Source organism: Strix aluco, chromosome 2 (assembly GCF_031877795.1).
Source record: "Strix aluco isolate bStrAlu1 chromosome 2, bStrAlu1.hap1, whole genome shotgun sequence".
Classification (NCBI taxonomy): domain Eukaryota; kingdom Metazoa; phylum Chordata; class Aves; order Strigiformes; family Strigidae; genus Strix; species Strix aluco.
In genome coordinates, this window is record NC_133932.1 from 134,424,825 (window position 1) to 134,450,172 (window position 25,348).

A 25,348-nucleotide genomic window follows, 5' to 3' on the forward strand; every position below is an offset into this window, starting at 1 on the left:
CATGGGTGTGTGGGAAGGCAGCAAGGGAGGCTCTGCCAGGGACACGAGGGCTGACATGCTCCTCTGCCTGCATCACTGGCTTTGGAATTGGGATTTGAAGAGCGCAAAGAGCCTTTGGATGCCTCCTGCTCAGCAGACCATCACGGCTGTGGGTCACAGGCTAATCCCTTGGTATTTAACACCTGGGACATTGGCCACAGATGTGGTATCACCTGAGCAGCTCTGAGGCAATGAACCCATCCCCTTGCTGAAAGCCCTGCTACCTCTGTAGCCCTTCTTGCTAGTAATCCCTGGTCCTTTTGAGCAGCAGGAAGCTCATATCCATATGGGGGGAATGTATACAGGCATTAGGGTGGGAAGCTGCAGCCTGTAGGGAACCCAACACCAAGGAGAAATATTCCAGCCTCACCTTGTAACCATGGTAGGATGTCTGTTCCTCCATGAAGATGCTGTTGCAGGTCAAAAGGAGACTCTGAAGTGTTGGTTTAGTCAGTTTGTGAGTGAGCAGAAATCCCTGACAGATGGCAGCACTGGAGGGATGAGGAGATGCTGCAGGACCCTTGGGGAGCCTGGGCTGGATCCTGCCTGGAGCTGTGCACCATTCTACTACCTGCTGCTGGTCTCTGAATGAGCACCGAGCTCCTCACATCTCCACACTGATGAGCTGGAGTCCCACACCAATTCCAGCGTCCCTGCCCACGCTGCCAGCCCACATGTCGGGGTGCACCACCAGCACAAGGACAGGCAAAGCAGCCTCCACTTTCAAGCCCACTGCCCTGGTACCAGCAAAACTGAGATGTGGGTGCTGGTGGGGAAGCAGGACCTCCATGCCTACAGGATGATCTGTGGCTTATCCAGGCTTGCATAGACCCTTTTTCTGAATGTGTACAAAGCAAGACTCAGTAAAGCCACCTGGTCTACACCAGAGCACTTGTGCTATATCCAGCAACAAGTACCACAGCCCCATAGGTGCATCAGCCCTGTCTGCTGCTCAGGACATCCTTCAGGATCATATTAGGATGTTTAGGAGGTTGAGATGTTTGTGAGGCTCCCCCCTGAAGAACAGTCCTTGCAAGCTGTTTCAGTGGTGGAGGCAGAGGAGTAGGATGCCCCTTTCTCTATCTAGGGTTTGGTGACACACTTTGTCCCGGGGGATGATCCCAGGAGCAGGATGATCTGGATGCGTGCCTTCACCCCACAATAAGAAGGCTTTTTCCAGATGCTTCCTCCAGGCTCTTGAGGATGGGCTGCAGAAGGGCACAGCTCCTCCATGCTACAAAGAACTCGAGCACAGGCAGGTGATGGAGCTGGGGGCTGGAATCTGAGATGGGAGCAAGACCCTTGGGACTGTGTGTTACAGCAGCAAGACTGGAGACTCCCGTGGGCAGGGACTGGCTTTTTGTTTTTCAAAGGCTCCCAACGTGCAACCTGCATGTTTGTTCTTTGAGGGAAGGCCATCCAGAAATCACATCCTCTTGCTGCTTTGCTCATAATTATTTTTAAAAAAAATTTTTAGCAATCTGCAGAGCTTCTTCTGAGCTAGGTGAGGCTCAAAAAACCAAGTCCCCTGCATTGTGGTGACTCTGGGGCATAGGATGTAAAGGTTTTACAGCAGGAGGAGGTTACCCTTCCCCTCTGTGGCTTTTCCCAGTGAACATGAGTGTAACCTTGCATGAAACCTTCATGCAGATTGCCTTGTCTCAGTCTCAAAGTCTGCAGAGAAAACAATTTGAATAGAGTTTAGTGAATCAAGCAAATTAAAAAGGCTCTGCAGAGCCACCTTGTGCCCACCAAAAGCATTCTGGAAGAACACAGCAGTTTAAAGGCAGGGAGTCTGAATAAAATATACACAATTTATTTATAGGAGGTTTACAGCTGTACAATGTTGGCTTTCTGTTTGGACCACTCTCTGATCTTGTGCAGCATGACACATCAGTGCCTTTGGAGATGAAGTCAAGTCATAGCCTGTTTTAACATGTAGATGTCAAAAAGAAATGGATTTCACAGAGTGTAACGGCAGGTTACTTGCGACCATTGAAATGATTAACAAAAGAAATGGAAAATAAATCAGAGACATGTCATACACCACCTGAGAGGGACTGCAAAGTGCTTAGCAGACCTGCCCTCCCCTCAGACAAAAAATTCTGAATATTTCTGTTTATTTCAATCAAAGACAAAAGGCATCAACATTAGGAATGGCATTTCAATAATTGCCCTCCCTTATCTGCTCTACAGGCAAGACCGGAAAAAAAAAAAAAAAGGAACAAAGGTAATTTTTGTTATTCCATTGGAAATGTAGGGGGCAGAAGGCTTCTGCTCTAAGTTTTCAAAAGTTTTTGAAAAAGAAAGGACAAATATTACTGACATTAAGACATTTTGGTCCTGATATAGTGTGATGAATTTTTTTATTTTTTTTTTTTGGAAGAAGAAGCTGTTAAAAAGCTGTCTTTCCTCTCTTTATGGCTTGATTCTCTGTAGGAAGGAAGGAGGCTGCCCATGAGTACCAGGGCACCGCTACTCCTTGGCAAGCTCCAGCGCCGTTCCTTGGGGATCACGGTGAAGTTTGGCACATGTCAGGGCACTCCTGGCCAAATGGCTCTTGTATCCTGAAGCTATCAGTAGCCTGATTTCCTGAGAAAACAAGGCTAATGCAGGCAGGCTGGCTAACCCCATCTGATGATGATGGTGCAAAGCTCCTGTGATGTTCTCCCTTAGCTAAATAGCTCTCCTCCCTGCCAGGTGAGGTATCTTTGGGCATCACAGTCCCTCTCACATACCACTCTGAACATGAGCCTGCGAGATCTTCTCCTAAGAATTAAATCATGCCTTCTAGCCCCGCAGTGCTGCTTTCATTTATTTTCAGTGATGAGTCCCATGGACAAACCGAGAATAAAATCAAAATATCTCTGAATTGGCCTGCCCAAATTCAAGGATTTGCTTTGACCTTGGGGGTCAAAATGTCACTTTAACAAACTAGGAGCATTTGAGCCAATTCTGCAAGATACTGAACTAGGTCCCAGTGATGGTACCAGGAGCTGGAGGGTGCCCAGTGCAGGCCAGGAATAATTGAGATGTGGAAAGAGCATCTTGTGGGCCACTGCTTGTCTCTAAGTCCTGCAAAAAAAGGCCTAAGAAAATAAGTAATTTGGTGAAAAACCGTTCACAACTACAGGTAAATTCTGAAGATGAGGAAAAGGGAAAAACAGCCTCCAAAAATCGATGAAGTTGTACCGTACGCTTCTGGACGCACCAAGAATTGAGCTGGCATGTAATGTGACTTAGGGGAACATCTTCGCACATTACAGACTTTGCAGATCTTTAGGGACTTTAAAAAAAAAAACAGACTTGCAGCATAAACATGGGCATCTAGTAGAACAAGCAGAAACCCTACTTACTATGGCAAAAGAAGGCTTTCCTCTTCACTTGTCCTTGCAGGCAGAGGACTCTGCTCAGGCCAAAATTTACCAAGATTACATCATATGTATTCATTTCCACTTGCATGCAGGTGACTGCAAAAGATTTGCTTGTTAGAAAATCTGACAGAAAAATCCCTTAACTTGCACTATTTTTAAAGGCACGTGAATAAAAAAAAAAAACCAACCACCTAAACAACAGGAGAAAAAATGTTTTGAAACCTGCCCTGATCAGCTGCTGAAAGGCCAGACAAGGGTTTGTTGTTTGGCTTATCTGGGATGGTTTATAAGAAGCCGGATTCTGCCACCCAGTGGAATAAGGCAGATAAACCCAGTCTTCATGGCAAACAGGGGCAGAGCATGGCCCTAGACATGGCCCCAAGGATGTGTTTGGGTTGTGCTTGTGAGACTGCCTCCAGCACTGTGCAACTCATCCTCCAGGCCAGTAGACTGGAAATTAAAGGTGAAGGATGAACACTGGTATGAATTATATATTCCCAGCATTTTCAGGCTGCACTGGGAGCAGTGCTCCTCTTTTCTCCTCTAGCACAAGCTAAAATCCCACTATTTTTTAAAAGAATTTGGGAAAGCGAGGCACTGAGAAATGATGCACTGTATGCAGCAGTAAAGATGAAGCCTATTGAGCAAAGCTCCTCATCCCTTGGACCTGATGCTTTGGCCTTCAGAGGAACTGATCTCCTCTTATCTAAACACTGAAGGGCCCCAGCAGACAACCCACCCCAGCTACTGGGGTGAGCTCTTGGAATGGGGACTGCATGAAGACATGGAGACAGCAGGCACCACGGCAGTTCAAGAGGCACATGCAGGGGCTGAGTCCAGACCAATTCAAAAACTTGACCCCAGAGAACAGTTGTCCCACTACGGTTGTTGGCATCTTCATATCCTTCACAGTTGCATGGGGTTGAACAAGATTCAGGGGGAGAGAGCTCACTGCTAAAATGATGCAGCCATTAGTCTTGTTGCCCCTGTGGATTCGGGATTTGGGACTGCCTTGGTGCATTTTCCTTCTAGTTGCAGTATGCAAACCCATACCCAGAAAACATCCAAAAGGCCCCAATCTATTTTTCCACTTCTTCTTTGCTGAGGTGCCTCCACAGAGAAGCGATTAAATGGCAGTTTCACAGGAGACGACTTCACACACACTACTCTAAAACCAAGCAGAAACATCGAAGATGCATTGAAGCGGCTGGTGGGACTGCAGAGGCCACACATGTGCGTGGTGGCACATGTGTGCCAGCCCGTGTAAACAAACAGCATCAGGGCATTGTGCTCTGGCTGTCAGGACACACAGTGTGCTCGCAGCAATCCCACAGGGCACACGGAGGCGATGGGGGCTGCAGAGGATGCCAGCAGAAGGATCGTTGCGGTTCCCCAAAAAGGCACCATTTTTTAACATTGAAAACACAAGATTGGCTCCTTTCAGTGGAATGCATGCATAGTTCATATAGACTTTGCAGATGGTAAGTAGGCTCTGTGTGTGTGTATATATATATATACATATGTATGCGTGCATGTTTATATACACATATGTGGCACCAGAAGAGTCCTTGAGTATTTAGACGTTGGTGAGGATGTTACTGCTGAGCAGCTTCACAGCGATGGTTCCAGAGAGATCGTTTGATCTCCTGTTCCCCTTGTCCTGGAGGTGCAGCGTGTGCACTGACTGCCGGTCACCAGGATCCCCCGTGAGCACCACTTGGCCCAAGAACTCGTCACTTATTAAGTTGTGGTTCCAGATCTGGGGAAACAAAACAGACAGGAGGGCAGTTCCTTGAAGGATGCAGCGCTGGAGAGGAGAAGGCGTTATTGGGGACCTGCTCTCAGCTGGAGCTGTGGAGCCGGTCAAGGTGTGGGGGATTTTCTCTGTAACTGAGAGGGGTGAAGGACGTGCATTCACAGCTCAGCTGCGGTGCTGAGAGGTTGAGCTGCGTGAACTGATGATGCTCAGCCTGGGGGCACAGACTCGCTGTGGACAGTGTGAGGAGAGGGCAGGTGGAGGGGTTCAAATGAGAGAGGGTCTCCATCCCTCAGCCTGCTGGTTACCTGAACAATGATGGGTTGTCCTGGCTTCTTGCGGTAGAAGAGCCCTTTCACATCAAACTCTGGAGACACTGTGTTCTTCTTCACTGGAGAGCGAACTTTTTGCCCTTCACACTTCATGATCACATAAGGGTCAGCTCCTGGGGAGAGAAAAGGGAATTTTTGCTTTGTTGTAGCTCCTGTAATTCCTCAGAGCCCTTTCCCAGGGGTGTCATGCAGCACTTTTCCTCTATACCCCACCAGAGGAGATGAATTTCCACCAAAGAGTTCATCACACCCAGAGATGAGGTGAAGCTCAGCTGTTGGGCTCAGGCTTGCTTCTGTTACGTGACATTGTCCCTGGGCAGCAGGTAGTGATGGACTGCTATGAAATGGCTGCCTCTTCCTTGACCCCATATTCTACATAAAGACTCCTTCACCACTCCAAATTCTCCTGAGCTTTGGGATAAATCTTTCACAGAAGACACCACCTTGTTCAACTCTCCTTTCAGGATTTGCTCTGCTGAAGGCAGGCAGAAATAAAGCCATGGAGAAGAGAAACAGGCTCACAGATTGTTTCACATAAGGAAACACCAAGAAGGCAAGTGCCTTCAGGCTGCAAAAACCCACTTGCTTCCTCTGCAGCTCATATACTCCCAAGCCAGGCTAACCTTAGTTTTATTTTAAGGTGATAACTAGCTACCTCAGCAGGGACTGTGCGTTTCACCCCCATGCACAAATCACTGGCACATCTTCCTCCTAGACTCAGTGAGACTCAACATTGCAGGGGCTGTCAGTATAACAACTAATGTTGGGATAAGAAAAATGTTGGGTGGTCAAGGTGATGAGAGACGGCACAACACTGAGCCAAAATTAAGGGTTAAGATATGTTAAGTTATGAGATCCAAAAATGAGACCATTTGGGCACTAAGAAGGTTTGGTGAGCAACCAATGAATGGGGAGCCTTAGGATGGAAATATATTAAAAGGCTTTTAAAGAGGTGAAGATGGTTCTTAGAGTCTTTGCTGTGGGCAAGAATTCACGGAGAAGATCAAAATGTCAAAAAGGATCATTGGTGGCAGTGAGAGACATGGGGAAGAGAAAGATTGGGCATTGAGGGGCAACCAGGGGAAATGAGTGGGAAGGGGAGGAGAAAGTGGGAAAAGAAAGTTATTGCAATATCCCAGCTGGAACAAGACAGTCATGGGGAACAAACAGGCTGCAAAGATGGAGAGTAAAATTACCAAGTTCACAGACTACCAGCTCACAGCTGGACAGTACCTGAGCTTCCAGGAGAGGGGAAGAGTCCCTCATTAGTGAACATTTTCCTCTTAGGAAACAAATGCTTGTTTTGGGAATTTCAGTAGAGAATGAGCTATTGCTATGGAATTTAACTGCCAAAATGCATTTTTTTACCGTAAGCTTTAGCGGCTGTGATGGAAACACAGACCAGGTGGATGAGTTTTCTTGTCCAAGGGAAATGTGAAAATGAGGAGGAACAAACCACCCCTTTCTGAAGGCCAGGGATTTAAGAACCACATCTTTGATTGCCAGACCACCTCCTCACTAGCTTTCTGTTTGCAAGGACCTGGCTCCCCTGGTGAGACACAGCTGCTGGATTTCACAGCTGTTTTTCCAAACTAGACTTGTCTTTTGGGATGTCCCATTAAATCCTCATATTCCATCAGCTGGAGCCAATTCCTGTCTGTAAATCACTATTTCCAAAGCAGTGTGGAGGGCCTGGGCTGGAAGACACAAAAGATGCCATTGCACTGGAAAGCACCAAACATGCAGACTGTTGGTGGTGGGAGCTGAACAGCTGGAAAACAGCTGGAAAAAAACCCTTCCCAAGGGTCTCTTGCTGAAAAAAATGTTTTATGGCTCCAGAATCCACATGTACCCTTGTCTGAAGAAAAGATAAATCTCCTTGTTTCTGTGAACAGATCAGAGACTTTTGGCTACAGATTTCCCTGTGTTGCTACAGATACACTGAGCTATGCGAGTAACCCAAGAGAAAACAGCCTACCTAGGGTAGAATTCCCTCCCCAAACAGCAGACAGGATAGAAAGACTCCCTTTGTGGCATGTGATAAATAAGCAAATTGGACTAGTCCTTGCCCTAAGGAAGAATCCTGCTTATTAATTGCAGGCCTCTAGTGATATGCATCCCTGACAATAATGCTTGGGTGAAGAAAAAAAAAAAAAAGTTTTTTATTGAGATTTTTTAAATTTTAAGCTTTCAATTTTTATACTTTTATTTTGACACATTCAACACGTCCTTGACTCAGGAAATGGAGGAAAACGACTAGAATCTGGTCTGTTCCCATGGTGGAAAGGCATTTGCTTCTCTAATCGCAACCTCTAGAAGTTGTCTGAAGACAACTTCAACGATCTCCCAGCACAAGTCATCACTACCCCTTGGTTTCTTGGTCCAGATGCCCCAGAAGGACTGAACATGGGGCTATTGCTATGAGCTTCTGTGTGGCTGCAGGACATGGTGAGGCATGGTGCTGCTGCTGTCTTTCATTCAAGAGAAGTGTTGGATGTCAAAACTGCATCAGAGCATGGTAGGACCACGACAATGAACCTTGGTAGGACTAAGGAGGCAGAAACATGGTGCACTGTGTTGGTGGTGGCTCAGGTCATCTCAGAGGGCTCCTAGGAGCCAAGTGTGGAGTAGGACTTACAGGAAATAGAGGGAGAGACTCTTGATCCACACTATCCCAAAATGAGCTAAATTTGACCTACTCTCTACTGATAGACATTTATCCAGCCTCTGGTGATGAACACTACAACACATCAATCAGCCTGTTCCATTGCTTCTCTGTTCTTCCTAAAAAAAGCCTTTACATACAATTCCTGACTTTTACAGCTGTTCATAGCCAGGAAGAAAGTCTGGATTGTTACAGGACCACTGCTAAGGGCTTTGGGGAAGTTTTGGGAGGATCTTCTGAGGATCTTAGACAACAGCCTAAATATAACAGCTCCCAGATCATGTCCACAGCAAGAAGTGAGTTTGATTCTCCATGGACTTTCTCCTCCTCTGGTGTCTGAATCAGTCATGTTCACTGAAAAAATTATCTGAGGACATAATAAATCCCAGCAACCTCCCACCTCATGAAACCACCTCCCTCTCTTCCCACTGAAACAACCCTCCCAACTTCTCCAGGACTAGACAACAGGCAGAGAAAGACCAGTACCTCCTTGTGAGTCCTGATTCTTGAGCCCGGCTGCGGCAAGGACATGGATCTGGGATACCACTTGTGGGTAACCACACATCCCACTCCAGCAGGTGTGTGCTGGCTCATCCAGCATCAGCTCTCTGCAAGGAAAGACATGTGGGCTTTGAGAGGTGCCCAGCCTTACCCCATGTGGAGGCCAGAGAGTTTGCTCTACTAGGATGGAAGGACCACGCACTGTCCCCTGTCAGACTCTGCTCCCCACTCCAATCTCCTCAGCCTGGGTTTGGGATGCTCTCCCATGTCATGCTTAGAAGCAGAGTGGGAGCTTCTCTGCATGTCTGTGGTGAGACCTGTAAAGACGCCCTATCTCTTGGTCACCCTTCAAAGGAAGTCAGATGCCAGCTCCAGGCAAGGCTATGACCAATTCCAATCAGGAAAACCACCTCTTAGGGATATGGTACCTCATCCTAGGGATATGGTGTAGTTGGGAACTGTCAATGTTAGGTTGATGGTTGGACTGGATGATCTTCAAGGTCTTTTCCAACCTAGACGATTCTGTGATCTCAAAAGCACAGGGTTTTCTCCAAATAGCCAGCTCCTCCCCATCCCTGCTGTTGCTTCTTACCGGCAATCCGAAGGCACATCTGTGAAAATCCTGAGAAGGAACTCGCCTACATGACCAGGGTCAAAAGTGGTGGGGATGATGACATAGCGGCCTTCCTTCAGGTCCGTCCTCAGGAAGACGCTGCGGGAGTTGATGTAAATGGAGCTGGCCACCTTCTGCTGCAGGGTGTGCATCCGGTAGTTCCTGTTGAGCTCCACCTGGGCAGAGACCACAGCAGCATGGTCAGCAGCACTGACGGACAGTGTATTGGTATCCACCTTGGGGGGCCAGACTGCAAGGACTGACCCCACAGTGCTGGGAGAGCTGGAGTTAAGAGAACTAGCAAAATGGTCCCAACTGGGCTGGATGGAAAACAAGTGTGGATGTGGCTCTCCCAACTCTGTTGGCTCGCGGACTTGTTGTCCCTTGCATCCCAGCGTGACACTATGGGCCCAGCAAGCAACACATAAGGATCAGTCTAATGTATTTCAACATGTGGAGATAACAGACTAACCAGTGCTTTTAGCAAGGAGAACTTGTCCATGCTGCCACTGTTCACCTCTGAAATCTCTCATCATCTCTAGAGGGGGGCAGGCTGAAGGCACCCCTGAGGTGCTTAAATGAACAATACCAATGGTCACACAGGACTGATGTACCACTCCACCACTAACAAATTTATGGGGGTATCCAGGCCAACATGCACGATCTACCTTATGGATATCAAAGCCTATGGCCAAGTTCTCTCCTTTGCCCTCTTTGCGACTGGTCCTTTTTGGCTTCTGTTGGATGGAGATCAGCACTTCATCTTCTGCTTTCTTCACATCAAACACATACTAGAAGCAAAGGGAGGAAAGTAAGGAAAGGAATTCTACAAAGACAGGATCACTGGGCATGGGTGGGGGTGGACACACAGTAGAGTGAACCTCAGCTTCTCCTCATTCACCTCACTGCAGGGACAGTCTGGTTTCAGTACCAGCATTGAGAGCCTGTAGCTACTCCTCTTGGGAACTGGTATCATCTTGCCAAGCCAGAGACCTTTTTGGCTCATCTTAGAGAGAGACTGGGAAATCCAGTCTTTGAATTGCTCAGCAGAATCCAAGGAATCTAGATGCAGTCTCATACCAGAGACTTTCACCCCTTGCAGTCTGCCACAAGTCCTCCTACAAGGCATGGAAGGAGAAACTGATGTTCACAGAGACCTAAGATGAAGGCTAACGAAGAGCTGGAAGCAGGAAACAACCCTGATGACAATTTCTGAATTGTCGGACCAGACCATCCTTCATCTACTTCTTAGATGAAGGACTCACAAGAACTTGTCTCATGTTCCTGAGAATCCCAGTTCAGAGCAGGATAGGACAGAAACACTTGTTCCAGGAGATGAACTTCAGAGCAGGGCCTTTTCTGAAGGCCAAGCTAGAAGGAAATGGCCCTATAGACTACACCTGTCCTGGTAAATTTAACAGTGCCAAGGTCTGGGCAAAGAACTGGAATTTGATCGTTCAGACATGCAAATTGTTAGAAATGGTTCCTGGCCCTGTTTGACTGGCACCAGCTAACACTGCTACCCTGTGGTGCAGTTTGCTGTTTACTTGTGCCAAGATGCTCTACACCAGGCACTTGGATGCAGTCTCCCTGATAAGAGGGATAAGGTTAACAGAGTTGGCCTGGATACTGGTCATGCTGTGCCAGGAATGGTTGTGAGCACATATGTCAGCCAAAGAATGGCTGTGAGCACATTTAATCTACTAGAGGTCTGGCAGCCATTTTGGCCTTCTAGGTCCCTATAGGAGATTTAAACATGTGCAAGCACATGGGAAGGCTCCAGAAGGTCCTCTGTTCCATGACTCACCTGGGGGTTCTGCAAAAAGGTGTCCTTGTGGTTGATACAGCCTCCACAGCGGTTCTTCAAGGGGTCATTGTTTCTGGTCCATGCCCCATGTAGCACTGCCTCCTCCCAGGTCTTGTGGATGCTCAGGTAGGATGTGTTGATGAGACGGCACTTGATGATGTCCGTGAAGTATTTGCAGAAATCTTCGAAGGTCATCCTAAGTTAGGAAAGGACGACAGAGCCTCGTTATGCTGCTTCATTCCCCTGAACAGTATGCTGCAGGGATTTTCTTCATCACCTGTTAGAAACTGTGCGTGGGTAGCCTCTGATGGCTGCTGAATAACAAAAGAGATGGAGGTACCTTCCTCCATGCATGCAGTAAATACTTCTTCTGCAGTTTAAACAATAGAGCTATGTGTTTTGGAGTGTGAGGAGCAGGGTAGTGGCCCTTCCTCCACACACGGATGTATTGAAACATACCTGGTGAGGCTGTTAAGTTCAGCACATTCATAACAGGTTCCCAGTACCCTGGTGAAATAGTTTGGACCTAGTGTGATACAGAGCAGCTTGCAATCCTAGGGTCATGGCCATTCCAAGTTAATACCCATGGGCTCAAGGAGGAGGCTTCACTAAAGATCCTAGGGCTTGGAAGGCTGTTTGCTCTGGATAGTTGTATGCATGGAAATGACTCACATGCTTCATGGGGTGGGAGGACTCTGTGGGCATGGCCTGTGGTGACAACCCCAGGAGGGACTCACCAGAACTCTCCGTCGTCTTCTACCGTCATCCCCATCTTCTCTCTCTCACTTTTACTCACTTTCTGCCATTCCTCAGAGCTGTGGGAAGAGTACAGGATCATTACTGTGAGGGCAAGGGGACACATGAGAATTCAAGGGGCTACCTGGCCTCGGCAGGATCTGTCAGGGGCACAAGGCCTGTATAAAGCTCCAGCCATGCAAACAGTCCCCACACTGCTCTGGTTAGCTCATCTTCCAGACATGGGGGGAGTACAGCATGACTTGGAGATTCAACTTCCTTCCTGACCAGTGGAGCTCAATCCAACTTGGCAAGATTTTGTTTGGCCAGTACATTCAAAACCCTATCGGTGAAGATAACAAAATGGACTGCAGCCAAAGGCTCTGGTTTCACCAGCTCTCGGTTCCTCATCCCATCCATAGACACCACAGCAGTCAGTAGTGGTAGAGGTTGATTCTGTTGGATGCTATTTTTGCTGGAACAAGACTGGGAGCAGAAAGGTGAACTATAATCATCCTGCACTAGTGTGAACATCCTGGCAATTTCACCACAACACCCACCAGAGCCTTAATAAGAAGGTCTTCCAAGCTCAGCCACCCTCCTGTTGACCTCCAGGGACCCCAGGGCAAGGAATGAAATAGGTTTAGGACATGTGTTGAAGCAGCATCCCAAAACTGCCCATATAATGTTATCCTACAGGTATGGATGTAGTCAAATTGTCTCATGTCTCAAAGCTTGCTCCAACCCAGCTTTTCCCTCCAAAAAAGGTGCTGCTGGCTGCCCCTCCTAACTCACGTGTCACTCCAAGGGCCGTTCCACTCCCGCTCTCCCCAGGGGTTGCGCATGCGGATCATGTCCAGTTTCTCTGACTTGAAGAAGGACAGCAGGCCATGGCCCAGGCGGACCTTCCGCACGTCCGTCACTGCGTACGCGTGGCCCTTCACCAGTCCGCAGTCCAGGCGGGCCTCCATGTCAGCTGCTGATGTGGCCTGGGCAGGGGGACATGGACAGTGCTTGTACCAGGAGGATGTGACTGTCGTTGCAGGGACTGGGAAAAATAGGAGCTCAGATTTCTCTGCAGGTTTCTCTGAGCCAAAAAGAAGAGCACCAATGCTCATGGATAGTGCCAGTTGCCTTGGCAGATGTATCAGATGCTATTTTAAGTGCTAGATCCTTCCTGGTCTTCATCTGCTGCATGAGGTCTCTGAGCTCCCATACTGTCAACCAATAAAGCTCATTCCACTGGTTATAATGGGAGGTCTGGCACTCAGGGTTCGTAGACATGTCCACATTCAGACACCAAAATGCCCTTCTCTGGAAGTGAATCCTCTCCTAACATTTAAACAGTGGTGGGGTGAATCTGGGCTCTTGGACATAGTAAAGAGGAATAAAGAGGGCTGATATCTAGGCTTGACTCCTTTTGCCATCACAAGAAGCAGAAACCCTTGGCCATAATTCATCTGATCTAATTTAAAGGTCTCCGACAGCGTGAGACAACTGCATTCTAAAATGCCTATTCCCATGAGACCGTGACTATACAGGTAACATTGCTTACTTTGATGGAGCAGCTGATGAGGCCTCCCCGGCTGTGCACCTTCAACACGCGCTCGAAGAGGAGGTTTCGCTTGGCTTCATCAGCAATGTAGTCCCCTTCGGTCAGGTCAATAGGTTCAGAGACCCCACCAGTAAAGTCTACCAGGGCATCAGCTGTGTTGCCTCCATCCAGGGCCTCATAACAGCCTGACAACCTGGAAGAGGGTACAGGGTTGGCATAGAAACACTGGCTTAACATTTTAAGGGGTCTAGGACAGTTCCTGGGGCAGCCTGGGCTAATTTTTAATAAAACTTTCAGTGGGTGAGGACAGCAAACTAGGGTAAAAAAATAAGACGCTGCTTGCAGCACTCTTGCTGTCATAAGACAAAGTAAAGGGAACTTGAAATCTCTGGGATAGGTGTTAAATAAATGTGGAGTTGGAAGATATTTTGCCTTGAGGGTAAATTAAGGCTAGAGAAGGTTTTTTTTCTTACAGTTTCTGTCTGTTTGAGATATGTCCTACTCCTCCCCAGGAAAGCTGTTGTTTCCACTGGTGCAAACCAACTGATGAATGAACAGAAAACCAGGGTGCCCAGGTCCCAGTTTGTCCTGCAACTGCCTGGGTACCTACTTGGCATAAGCTTTCTCCACCAAGGCACACCAGAACTCGTTCCTGGAGTTGGAGTGGCAGTAGATGAGCTGGTTGTGGAGTGTGGGCAGGCGGTCATCTATCACCACGTCCAGCCACTGACCGAAACGCCAGAACTGGAAGTGGAAGATTCCCACGTAGCTCTCGGGTTTCTCGGGATTCCACTCCTGCTCCTTCCAGTCTGGGATGACCTGCAAGAGAGGAGGCACATACGCCTAGGTTATTCCCGTTTTTGCTGATTTTCACTCCCATCCTGGAAATAACACAGACAATATCAAAGATAAAGAAGAATATGAGGGGAATGGACTTGCTTACGGCCTGTTAGGGCCAGATTTTGGACCTGGTTGCTCCAATGTAGACTAGATAAACATGTACCATAATAGCTTAGACTTCATTGCACCTTGGAAGATGTAGCAGGAGATCCTTGTCCTCTTTCTTATAATTCTACCCTGGACATCTGCTGCCATCTACTGCTGTAGACAGGCTATTGGAGCAGAAGTGTCCTTGGTCTGACCAGGGATGGTTATTTTTATGACCACATTTTGGTTCATTTTAGTGTCAGTAGGGTACCACTAAGAGAGGGCACCTCCTTTGATTCTCTTACTTCATTCTGTGTGACTTGACTGGCTCAAGAGCAAGTGTTCATCTACCTGACGGCAATAAACAGGGACCAGACACTCTGCATATATCTACTCTGCTAAATAAAAGTGGGAAAAGCGAGATCCCCATCCCCACAAGGTCTCCATTCTTCCCTGTCAAGAGCTACCATACTCATTCGACCAAGCACAGGGAGGTGAGTAGTTGAAAGAAGGAAAAGAGGGCCTGGGGTGAAAGAAGCCCCAGAGCCGCTGTGGGGCTGAGGGAGCACAGGTTTGGTGTCACTGCCATCTGCACTGCCAGTGGGACAGGCACAAGTGAAGGGTAACTACCAAAGTCCATAGTCCTTCATGGTTGCAGGCACCACCAGCTTTGCTTTGGATGGAAAATCCACCCAACAGCTGAGACAGAAATGGGCACAGCCATGCGCAGATGCTACATCTAGAAGGATCTGCATTTTATTTACAACCAGGACATAGAGGCACACAGCAAGGAACTGCCCCACCACAGCTTAGTTTTTGTTGAAGGTGAAGGCAACATGGTTTTACTTCATGGCCACGGTGGGCTGTGAGGCCATGTATAGTTAATGTAGTTGAGAGCTGACAAGTACTGACAGATTTAGCTGTAGTAATGTGACCAATTGTCCACAGCTTTTCTTTTTTACTTAGTAGCTCCCAAAGCATCACGACCTAAGCGAGGAAAAACCCCAACATGCCCACGGGGAAAAATATGTTCCAATACACCAAATAATCACTGTCATGTGGAGTCAGCTGCCAGTGTTGGGGAGGGATAGGACAGGACACAGCTACATTGCATGCAGAGGTTCTTCAGGAAGTCCAGGGCCATGGTGAGAGCCCCTGCACTGTGCCTTGGTCCTTGTCCAGCTGCTGGAGCCTTCTGCTATTTTTTTGGCTGCTGTCACGAAGACATAACCCTGCAGAAGGACTTCTCTCTGGAGAGCCCCCCAACTCCTTAGCTACCAGCAACAATCCAGCCCAGGGCTTTTATTGCTCCTACACTGAAATATTAATGATGCCATCAGTCCTGCGAGCTCACTAGCACTCTTGAGTTGTCTGGATCAATAGAAGCAGAGCAGACAGAGCCATGAAAGAGCTGCTTTTGGAGGGGTTGGTGTTTTCCAGGAGTGCTAACAACCATGCCCCAGACTCCCTCTGGGAGAGTGCCAGGAAAGGTCAGACAGCCCTCCATCAGTCCCCATCGATTCCCTCCTGACTGGAGCTCATCCTAATGAATTGTCATAGAGGACCATTGTGCTAATCAACTTGCTATTAATGCTGGCTGAGAAATGATTAGGGCATTGATTAGAGGCAGTTCGTCAGCCAGAGCTGGTAGCGACAGCTTCCAGCTGGCTGGTTCTAAGACTTGCTGTTACTGTCAGTGGTGGCAGGAGATACTGGTCCCCACCATCCTCTCTTTACTTGGGGACAGTGCTGAAAACACCCTTGGCCGCTGGAGGTAGCAAAAGCCATCAACCTTCATGCAGAGCAGGATCCAAGAGCAAGGACTGGTTGTGCTCTACACCAACCCAAGGGGAAATGAGAGGAGCCTGATCTGTGTCCTTAACCTGCCCAAGTGCAAGGTGTGAGCTCAAAGATCAGGTTCCTTCCCCCAGCTCCTCCCAGAGCACAGCATTCCCCCACGCCAAGGATCCCTCCAGTTGCTTCACCCCCTGGCCAAGGTGTCTGTGACTCCCCTGGCTGTAAGGGAGACGTGGCAGCTCTGGATGAAGTGCCTATCAGGACACCACACTTGAAGGCATATAGCACAACCCCTGCTGTTGTGCTATATGCTGACCTGACGCTGCATATTACCTGAAGGATTAACCTGGGGCACATCTACAAATCCCAGCAGTAGCTGGAGCCCAGATGCCTCCAGAAGATCATCATGCGACTGAGGTCCACGGCTCCCACCCACTCCCAGGAAACCTCCCCAGACATCTTCCTCCTCAGTGGATGCTGGAGAACATGCCATGGATCACCCATCCCAGGATCCCACTGAGTCTTGGCCTGAACTCCATTGTGTGGCACTGAGGCAGGGGAGACCATGTCTCCTCATTCATCCAACTGTGCTGCTTTTCGCTTAGGGGCTCCCAAAATCTGGAGCTGTAACACCCTTTAGTGGAACAAATTCACAGTGAAAGGGCTCAGAGACAGGTAAATTGGGAGCCCAGAAACACCAGGCTCTTCCCTAAGCTGGTTTAGGGCTTTTCTCATTTTTTTTTTTAAGAGTGGCTAATTAAGAGGAAAGGCACTGGTGACCCTGGAGAAACATCCCTGATTAGAAGGAGGAATTGGTAGATGCCAATTCCTCCAAGCAGGGGCTCTTCTGTTGGGAACTTTCCAGATTAGGAAGGAGAGGGAGGGACCCAGCTGTGCCAGTCCACTGAAGCATGGTACAAACCAGGATGAAATTCCCCTGGGAGATGGGACAGAGTGTTGTATCTGAAAGCCTTTATAGGATGCTGAAACTGTGTAGGGAGAGTTTCAGTGACTGGTATAAAGAGGCTCATCTTCCCTGAAGCAGAGAGAGATCACACCGCCCCACTGACCACCCACCCCCAGCTCTGATGGAAAGGAGGATCAACCTGAGGATCATTTCCCCTTCTTTGCCCAGCTTCACACCCCCCCAAACCACACAAAACTGCTAAATGCTCTATTAAACCTTTCACACCAAGAGAAAAGAAGGTAAATGTTCATTTTACTTTTTACTGGAGATAAAGAGGTGCTCAAAAATACCAACAGTGAGTTGAAAATTGGTGGGTGCTGCTTTATTGCATGCAGGATTGGGGCAGCTTCCAGAAAGAGTATGAAGAAGACACACACAGCCTCAGTCCTTAAGGGGACCCCTGTTAACTAGGTTTTTATTTACTGTGGTACATCAATACCCAGTGAGGTATCTGCAGCAAGAACTCTACCCCAGCAACCAGCAACGTAGCAATGGCATATTGTGAGACCTGGCATGCAAAAACCCCTTTGGATGTTGGTAGTGGCTCCTGTTATTGGGTCTAGTGTGGTTTGTAGTCAGGAGCTCTGCTCTGGGATGTACAAGGAGGGATGTCCTATGGGAAAGTCTGCCAGGACCCTAGAAGTAGGTTTGGCCCACAGTAGGTCCATGTATGGCCAAGCAGGGGTGCATCCACTTTTATCTTTACTCATTAAGTCCAGCATTTCTTGGGGTCTAAACAAAGACATTGACTTCTCTGGCAACGCCCATGGCATGGCTGTGTGATTCAGTGGTTCCTGAGCTTTGGTTGTGGGCAGGACTCAAAGCTCCCACCACCTCTTCAGTCAGTATCTGATCTTTCTGCTTTCCTTCTCCTATCTGCCTGGCCTAGCTTGTGCATATCATTTTATATACTATTGTTGGGCTGGGCAGGGCATGGAGTCTGCATCTCTGGAGGCTTTGGACACTTTTGGGGATGGTCTGCACAAGTCAGCAGGCCATGAGTACAAAGTCACCTTGTCCTGGCTCTCTCATCACTGCTCTCTCCTTACACATCTCAGGAAAATCTCAGGCCATACTTTGAGGAGCTTTCACCCACATTTGAGTACAATCTTATCAAAGGACCAATTGTAATAATACTTGACTCTTTCAAAGGACATTTCTACCCATGGGTCTCAAGAAACTTCACCAAAGTACCTTTCACTTTTCGGTGGAGGAAAAGGGAACGTCCAAAGTTAGTAGTTTATTCACAGTCATGGGACAAGCCAGGCACAAAACACATTCCTGCTCCTAAACTTTTAAAAGTACCGTCTCTCTGCTCTGCTTCCATGGCCACCAAGACACTGCTCCCTGCCTCAGCATTTGTAGAGGGTAGGAGACACTGCTTTTTGGGGACAGCAGCAGCAGGTTCCTGCTCTGGGGTTTGCAAAGTGCTCTGCAGCCTCATGGCTCTCTATAGATGCTTCAGAAGAAATATATTCATGGGTGCTTTAAGGCCATGACAATGCACTGATTGTTTTTGCTGCATGGGACTCACTGCTGGCTCAGACCTACAGCCTGCTCTAGGCTGCTGGCTCACTTGCCCTCTCTGCACACACATGCACGCCTGCTCCAACGCATCTCAGGACCAACGGTCTCCAGGCAGCACAAGGTGAGCAACATGCTGGAGTACACCTCCCCACAGTGACCCCCAGCAAGAAATGGTGGTGGCTGTCAGGAAAAGGGTTGTCCAACCTCCCTGCACCGGTTTGTCCAGTGGGTTTTCAATCTGCAGCATACAGCACGTCCAAGTGTACTTCAGCTTCACGGCGAGGTGATCCTCCATGGGACTGGTCTTCAGAGACACCACGCAGTCACAGTCACAGCAGGAGTCACTGCAGCCTGCAAGCACTCAGCATCCTTGCAAGGAGAAGCACTCCATTGCAAACAAGCTCTCCCTTTTTAATGGCTAGGATGGAAACTGGAAGCCAGGGCTCTCTCCAGGTTGTCTCTCCTGTTTCTAGTATGGCAATACCTTATTTTTCTATCAGGCTTTTGGTATGCAGTTGCCACAGCTGGAGGGCTTAGGGCAGCCTCATATTTCCAAGCCAGCAAGACCCTGCACCAGCCAGACCTGGTGAATCCCTGCTGAATTCACAAGGATGCAGTCTTATACTCTAGGCAAATACAGCAGCAAGCTCATGGTCCCCTCCTCCCCATCATTCAGACAGAGGACAGCACGTATGTGGAACATTTCACAGGGCTGAGGGGCTTCAGAAGCACCGAACTGTCCTCCACTTTTTCATGATGCTGTCCCTCATTAAAAAAAAAACCCACGTAAAAACTGAACAAAGAACTGAACTGAGAAAAAGAAAAACAAAGACAAAAGCATAGCTGAAGCAAGAAGGGCTGAGCAAGAGGGGATCAGGCTTTAAAAACAATGGAGCCCTTCAGCTGAGCTGGTTCGAGGCCATCAGTGAAAGCGAGGAGGAAATACATCACCTTGCGGATCTGGGCTAACTCCGCTATCCGCTCCCCAAATTCCTGGGCATCTGCCTCATTGCACTCTACGTCTTTGGCCCCTGGCTTCTTCCAGAAGATGCCCACCGGCTCCAGCAGCTGCCGGTTCATAAGGTGGGTGAGATCAGGAGTCCAGTGCTGGGAGGTGCCGGTCACTGTGACCTTCCCAGGTCTCTCCATCTGGATGTCCCAGTGGAGGAAGCGTAGGTTGTGCTGCCGGATGAAATCCACTCGGTAGACATGCTCGTTGGGACGCAGCAGCTTCTCACCATCCTGGGGCCTCATGTTTTTTTGCTGCAGGCTCTGGAATCGCAGCCGCATGCACCGGGTGAGCTGGTCATCACGGATGAAGGGCAGCTTGAGCATCCCTGCCTCAGCTGCCATCACCTCAGCTGCTCCTCTAGGTCCCCAGCAACGTCTGACTCTCAAACAGGACACGCAGGGAGAAAAAGCCACCAAGCCCCCAGAGCTGGTGCCCGCTCTCCACAGTCCCAGCAGTGCTAGGCAACCCGGATCAGTGACGCAAAACACCCTCCGGGGCTTCCTCTGGGTGCCCTCCCGCCTCATTTGCAGATTAGCAACTGATGGTGCTGCTGTGCACGATAATCTATAGGGAAGGGATGTTTGATGTCAGCCTCCCTGGCAACCTCCCTGACAACCGCTGCTCGTTATCCCAAAATGAGGGCCTGCAGTCGGGTCTGGGTGGCTGTGGCTTTCTCTGAGTGTAGGCTCATGGGATAATTCAGGTTGGAAGGAGACTCTGGAGGGGTCTGGTCCAACCTGCCACTCAAAGCAGGACTTACTTCAAGGTTAGATCAGGTTGCTCAGGGCTTTGTCCAGTCCATCTTTGAGTATCTCCATGGATGGTGATCCCACAGCCTCTCTGGGCCTCTGTTCCACTGTCTGACCATGCTCATGCTGAAGATAAGCTGCAGCTTGTGCTGTTGTCTTTTGTCCTGTGACTGTGCATCCCCAGCAAGAGTCTGGCTCCGTCTCGTCCCGCGTCCTTCCATTAGGTAGCTGCAGACAGCAATAAGCTCCTCCTTCACCATCCCTTCTTCTGGGTGTACAAATCTGCTTCTCTCAGCCTCTCCTCATATGTCCTGTGCTCCAGACCACCTTCATGGCCTCCATCAGGCTTGCTTCAGTTTGCCACTGTCTTCTTCTGAGGACCCCAAAACAGTGCCCAGATGGGGAATAACAAATGCCAGACAGGGGGAAAGAATAATTTCCCTCAACCTGCTGGATGCACTCATGTTAGTTTGGCCCCATGTGTGCTTGGCCTTCATCTCCACAATGGTACATGTTTGACTTATAGTCCACTTGTCCCTCAGGACCCCGTGTCCTTCTGTGGACGGCGCAGCTGGCAGGAGTCAGGCTCCACACTGCTCCTGCAGCAGTAGGTGGGCACCAGCAGCTCAGCGTGGGTCTGCTTGCCTTCAAATGGTCCGGCCCGATGTTGGAGAGGGTGCTCACATGTGGGCTTCAACTTAGGGTGCCTGGGAAAGGGGAACTCAGGTACAGTCTTCACCTCAATGCTTGTCTCTTTGGACCAGGTGGAGAAGCAGGTTCAAGATGCAAGAAACCTCTTCCCAGGCACTGTACACATGCTCTGAAGCCAGATGAGCACCAGCAAGACCACCGTGCCCAAACTGGAACCACTCATTCCCCAGCAATTGCTGGGTGCAATTAAATCCAGAGCACTGGTGCTGTGCTGGTGGGTTGCCCGAAAAATGGATGGGATAAAGGAGGGTTTGCAGGGTTCTGGGTAACTCCAAGAGGCTCCAGATCCTGAAGAGAGGTCCCATGCCAAGCTATGCCTCCTTATGACAAGTGGCCCCGTGACACAACAGCTAAACCACAGCCACAGTTTTAGGTGCACCATGGAAAAGGCCTGACTCCTGTGAGCATGCCATGGTATCTTTGGATTACAGTCACTGGTTTGAACACTTGGACAGTGCAGGTGTTTCAGCATAAAGTTTCAGAATGGACATTGCGTGGAGTCAGGTTGTTTGGGTTGTCTCCATCCTATCTGTGATTCAGGTTGGCTTCTGCCACATGCCATGATTGCAGGGCACTTTGGGAGCTCAAACTGTGTTAAATAACTCCAGAAAACAGTTTTTCTAAAAAAACTTGTGCCAGCACCTGCACTGTGTGACACTTGACTCACAAGTACCCAGTATCATCCCTAGAGGCTATCATTTTGACTTCAGGAAGTTCCAAAAAAGACCATCAGAAGCTGGCCTTGGCCAGACAAGCCACAGACACCAGGCGCCCAAGGTGGGTCATTTTCCTGGGAATTGTCTTACAGTCACCAGTCTGCTGTTACTCTTAAAGACTGTGAGGACAGAGTCAAGAAAGCGAAGAGCTACACAGACCCATTTGAAGGGACAAAAGAGAAGTTTGAGGAAACCTGACCCTTCTGGCTGTTCTCTGAGCTCTTGCTTCACTTGTTTACTAGCTTTAAAACACTTTTAGCAGCAGCTGTTGATCCAGCCCTTGGGTTTTAGAAGTTAAAAATGCCTTCAGGTAACCCTGGAGACTTTTTGAGCTGGGTTACATGTGACAATGTCACACAGACCTTGCTTGGACTACCTTATTTCTTTTACCCCCATATGTGGTGGCAGTGGAAGGAGCAATGACCTTGCACCTAATGATGAACAGACTGCAGTGGGGGTCCAGCCCCCAGACACCACATGATGTTCCTTCCCTGCCCTGCTGAGGTACAAGATTAGCCTTTAGGGTCTCCCCAGAGAGCAATAACTAACCCCAGGTTGTAGAAGACATAAGCAAAATGGACTTTGGGAGGCGGATACCTTCAGAGCCATTTGCTCATGATATATGTGATGGATGCACTCGATCCCTCCTTAACTAACTAGCAGTGGTTTGGTACTGGCTCCAAAGGAAGTAAAGGCCTGAGCCGCAGCTGGGCCAAGAACTCTAGGAAACCCACAAAGGAGCAGACTGAACAAAGTAAGTTGTGGGTACAAGGAGTCTTGTGCATACCTCTCCCATTGTACGCAAGTTGACAACAAGTCAACCACTTTATCCCATAAATATGACAACCTAAGTGAGCCCTCCTTGAGCTCCCCCTGCTAGCAGTGTGGCTGCATGGCAGTGATCTCCCCTTGAGCTGAAACTCCTCTCAAGGTTGCTCCTCGAAGCAATGAGATCTTTTACCAATGACAGATCATTGGATGAGCCAAATTTGAGTTCTCCCTAGACAGCAACTGGACTGAACGCCAGGCAACTCTCCCCTTGAGCAAGGACGCCTCTTAGTGTTAAGAGATATTAGTCATTTAGCTTAAATAAGTGAGTTTTAAATAGAATGAATCACTTAGAGTTATAAAGTTGTGTGATTTAGTATGCTGTTTGCTTAGCTTTACTTACTTAGCATGAGTAGCTAGATTTGCTGAAGCCTTAGACCACAAGCTGTAAACTTTCACCTAGGCTTACTGAATGTGTACCTACTTAGTCAAAACAGGGGTCTCCAGAGCCAGCGTAAATCAGAAGATAGGACATTTCAAGGCTACAACCATCAAGAGAAGCTGCAACTAGACAAGATAACGGCCTGTCTGGAGACAGTGAAGGAATCCAATACAGGCTCAGAATATCTCAGACCAGAATCACTACTGGAGTATGAAGAATGCGTGAGGGGTGGGTGAATAGGTATAACTGCCCAGGGATTTCTTTGTTCAGGTCCGCCCCCGTCCTTCCCCCTCCCTCTCCAGAGGCACCCAGCTCGAGCTGCACCTGGATGGAAGGTAAGTGATTAATAGCATGCTAAACTTTAAAATCTAGTTGGGATAGTGATAGAAAGGATTGACTGTACACATATAATCCTTTAGTCATAAACCATTGACCAAGTCTGGGACTAAGTCTGGATCCATCTGCACCTAAACTCCTCTCTGAGAAGGAGTTTAGAAAGCAAGGGGGTCCTTTCTGAACCTGATGACTCAACAGGGGGTTTTCCTTACCCTTTTTATCTCTTAGGTATAAACCACTGACCAAGTCTGGGACTAAGATTGGATCCAGCCACACCTAGACTCCTCTCTGAGAAGGAGTTTAGAAAGCGAGAGAGTTCATTCTGAGCCTCATGACTCAGCAGAAGGGTCTTCCTTACCTTTTCACATCTTCAATCTCTCTGTAAATCATTCTAAATCAATTCTAACTTGATTTGCCTTTGTATGTTTCTCCCATGTAGTAATAGAGTGAACCTTGCCATCGAACTCTGTTAAGTTGCACTTTTACAAATTCTTTAAGTGATCTAAAACACTCATCCGTGACAGCGTCCCACTCAAGACTGCCTGTTCTCTGGAAGCAACTGAGGGGGAAGGAGACCAGGCTAGGTGGTCGAGATGCAGGGTTGCCTGAACCACTGGGCTTCAGAGCCCAGCCCTTGTCCCTTGTTTGTTGAGCAATACCAATGCAACCTGTGGGAGCAGAGGTACAGATTCAGACAACCCTTTAGGAAAAAGTGCTGCTGGAAAATATTTAAATCCCCCCATTTCAAGGCCTTAATTTCTTTTCATAAGAGCTAGACACCTCTGAAGGGTCACAGAAAGGGTGTTACAGAGCCAGATCACAGCTAAAGCCATGTAGGGTCAGCCAAGACTCAGGAATTTAGAAAACAGCTTTAAATTAAATTCCAGCACCCCATTCCTACTCAGTGACTCAAACAACACAGGTTTAGTGGGAAGTAGGGACGCAGAGGGAGCCTTGGGGTAAAGTGAAAGAAAGCATGTGAATAAAAACATCTCTTAAGATACACAGGGATGTGCTGGCCCATCCTATTCTCTTGAAGGTATTTCCCCTCCCCACACTTGAGAGAGGCAGTTTCTCTGTGTGAAGTGGAGCAAGGGACACACAGACCCTAAGTTACATCCTGGTGTAAATCAGAGTTAGATTTTCTATGAGCAATGGGAGACCTGGGCCAAGATCCCTGTACCCACATTTCAGTGATACTAACACCTGTGTCAGCATCTTTCAGCTCATCCTGGACCCTGAACCAGAGATGCGTTGGTGTCTAAAGCCACTAAAACCAGATTTTAAACCAGATTTAAAAATCTAGTGTTTTGCTGCCTTGTCTGTCCTCTCAGCTGTTGCTTGCATCAGCATATTGAGCAGTCAGGACTAGAGGTTTGCCCGGTAGGCACTGGGTCCAATGTGCAACGTTATCACATTTGCACATGCAACTGTACCAGGGACCAAGAGGTCCACTATTTTTGGGCCAATGAAGGGCTCCATGATCTTAGGCAAGGGCCATGCTCTAATCCCAGCACATCCAGCAGAGCTGGTGTCTCTTTGGGCCAAGGGGTTAATCTGTGCACTTGATGTCTCCCATTTTGCTTTAAAAGTTGCTGCTGCAGTTTATTGCCATGCTTACTCCTTGCGGTTCATCACACCCTCTTAAAGAACCTTGCAGAGGGGGATCAAAGGTCCCATCTAATTCTGAGGTCTCCAAAAGCAGGGGTGTGCAGAAGCATGTCTGACCAGAGCCCTGTAGTGAACACCACAGCAAACTGAACATCACTGGGAGGGAAGGCTGGGGGAGAGGTCTGCGGCTTGTGTTTTTCTCAGAAAACAAACCTTTCTGAAAGAAAGAGGAGGCAGGTAAAGAAGAGCTTCTGAGAGTTAAGGGCATGGAAAATGAGAAGTCATAAACACCCACAGCCAAATTGCCAGGGGAGGAAAAAGCAATGCCATTGGCAAACTGAAATAATGAGGTGTCCAAAGGGACCCGGCTTCTGTTCGGTCGGCACATCCCAGGGCAGGGCTGGAAGT

At 48.5% G+C, this 25,348-nt stretch overlaps 2 protein-coding genes across 4 annotated transcripts in view; both read right to left on the reverse strand.

The window, feature by feature from the left end:
* Positions 1-1,833: 1,833 nt before the first annotated feature.
* Positions 1,834-25,348, reverse strand: part of CAPN5 (calpain 5) — a 62,004-nt gene continuing 38,489 nt past the window's right edge. For 2 of the 3 annotated variants that reach the window (XM_074816447.1, XM_074816449.1), the window contains exons 4-13: positions 13,988-14,196; positions 13,378-13,570; positions 12,618-12,811; positions 11,825-11,902; positions 11,088-11,283; positions 9,949-10,071; positions 9,260-9,456; positions 8,653-8,774; positions 5,478-5,614; positions 1,834-5,172 (exon numbers count right to left, since the gene is read on the reverse strand). In XM_074816447.1, coding sequence (XP_074672548.1) covers positions 4,990-5,172; positions 5,478-5,614; positions 8,653-8,774; positions 9,260-9,456; positions 9,949-10,071; positions 11,088-11,283; positions 11,825-11,902; positions 12,618-12,811; positions 13,378-13,570; positions 13,988-14,196 — 1,632 coding nt within the window. In that variant the 3' untranslated portion in view covers positions 1,834-4,989. The remainder of the gene's footprint in view (positions 5,173-5,477; positions 5,615-8,652; positions 8,775-9,259; positions 9,457-9,948; positions 10,072-11,087; positions 11,284-11,824; positions 11,903-12,617; positions 12,812-13,377; positions 13,571-13,987; positions 14,197-25,348) is intronic. The other variant, XM_074816448.1, reaches the window with a different exon arrangement.
* OMP (olfactory marker protein) lies at positions 18,829-19,989 on the reverse strand. The gene has a single exon (XM_074817028.1). The coding sequence runs from the start codon at positions 19,946-19,948 to the stop codon at positions 19,469-19,471; it is 480 nt and encodes a 159-aa protein (XP_074673129.1). The 5' UTR covers positions 19,949-19,989; the 3' UTR covers positions 18,829-19,468.

Bases quoted from the DNA above. Each gene is read 5' to 3' on its own strand.
- OMP (XM_074817028.1), bottom strand. From the start codon at position 19,948: ATGGCAGCTGAGGCAGGGATGCTCAAGCTGCCCTTCATCCGTGATGAC.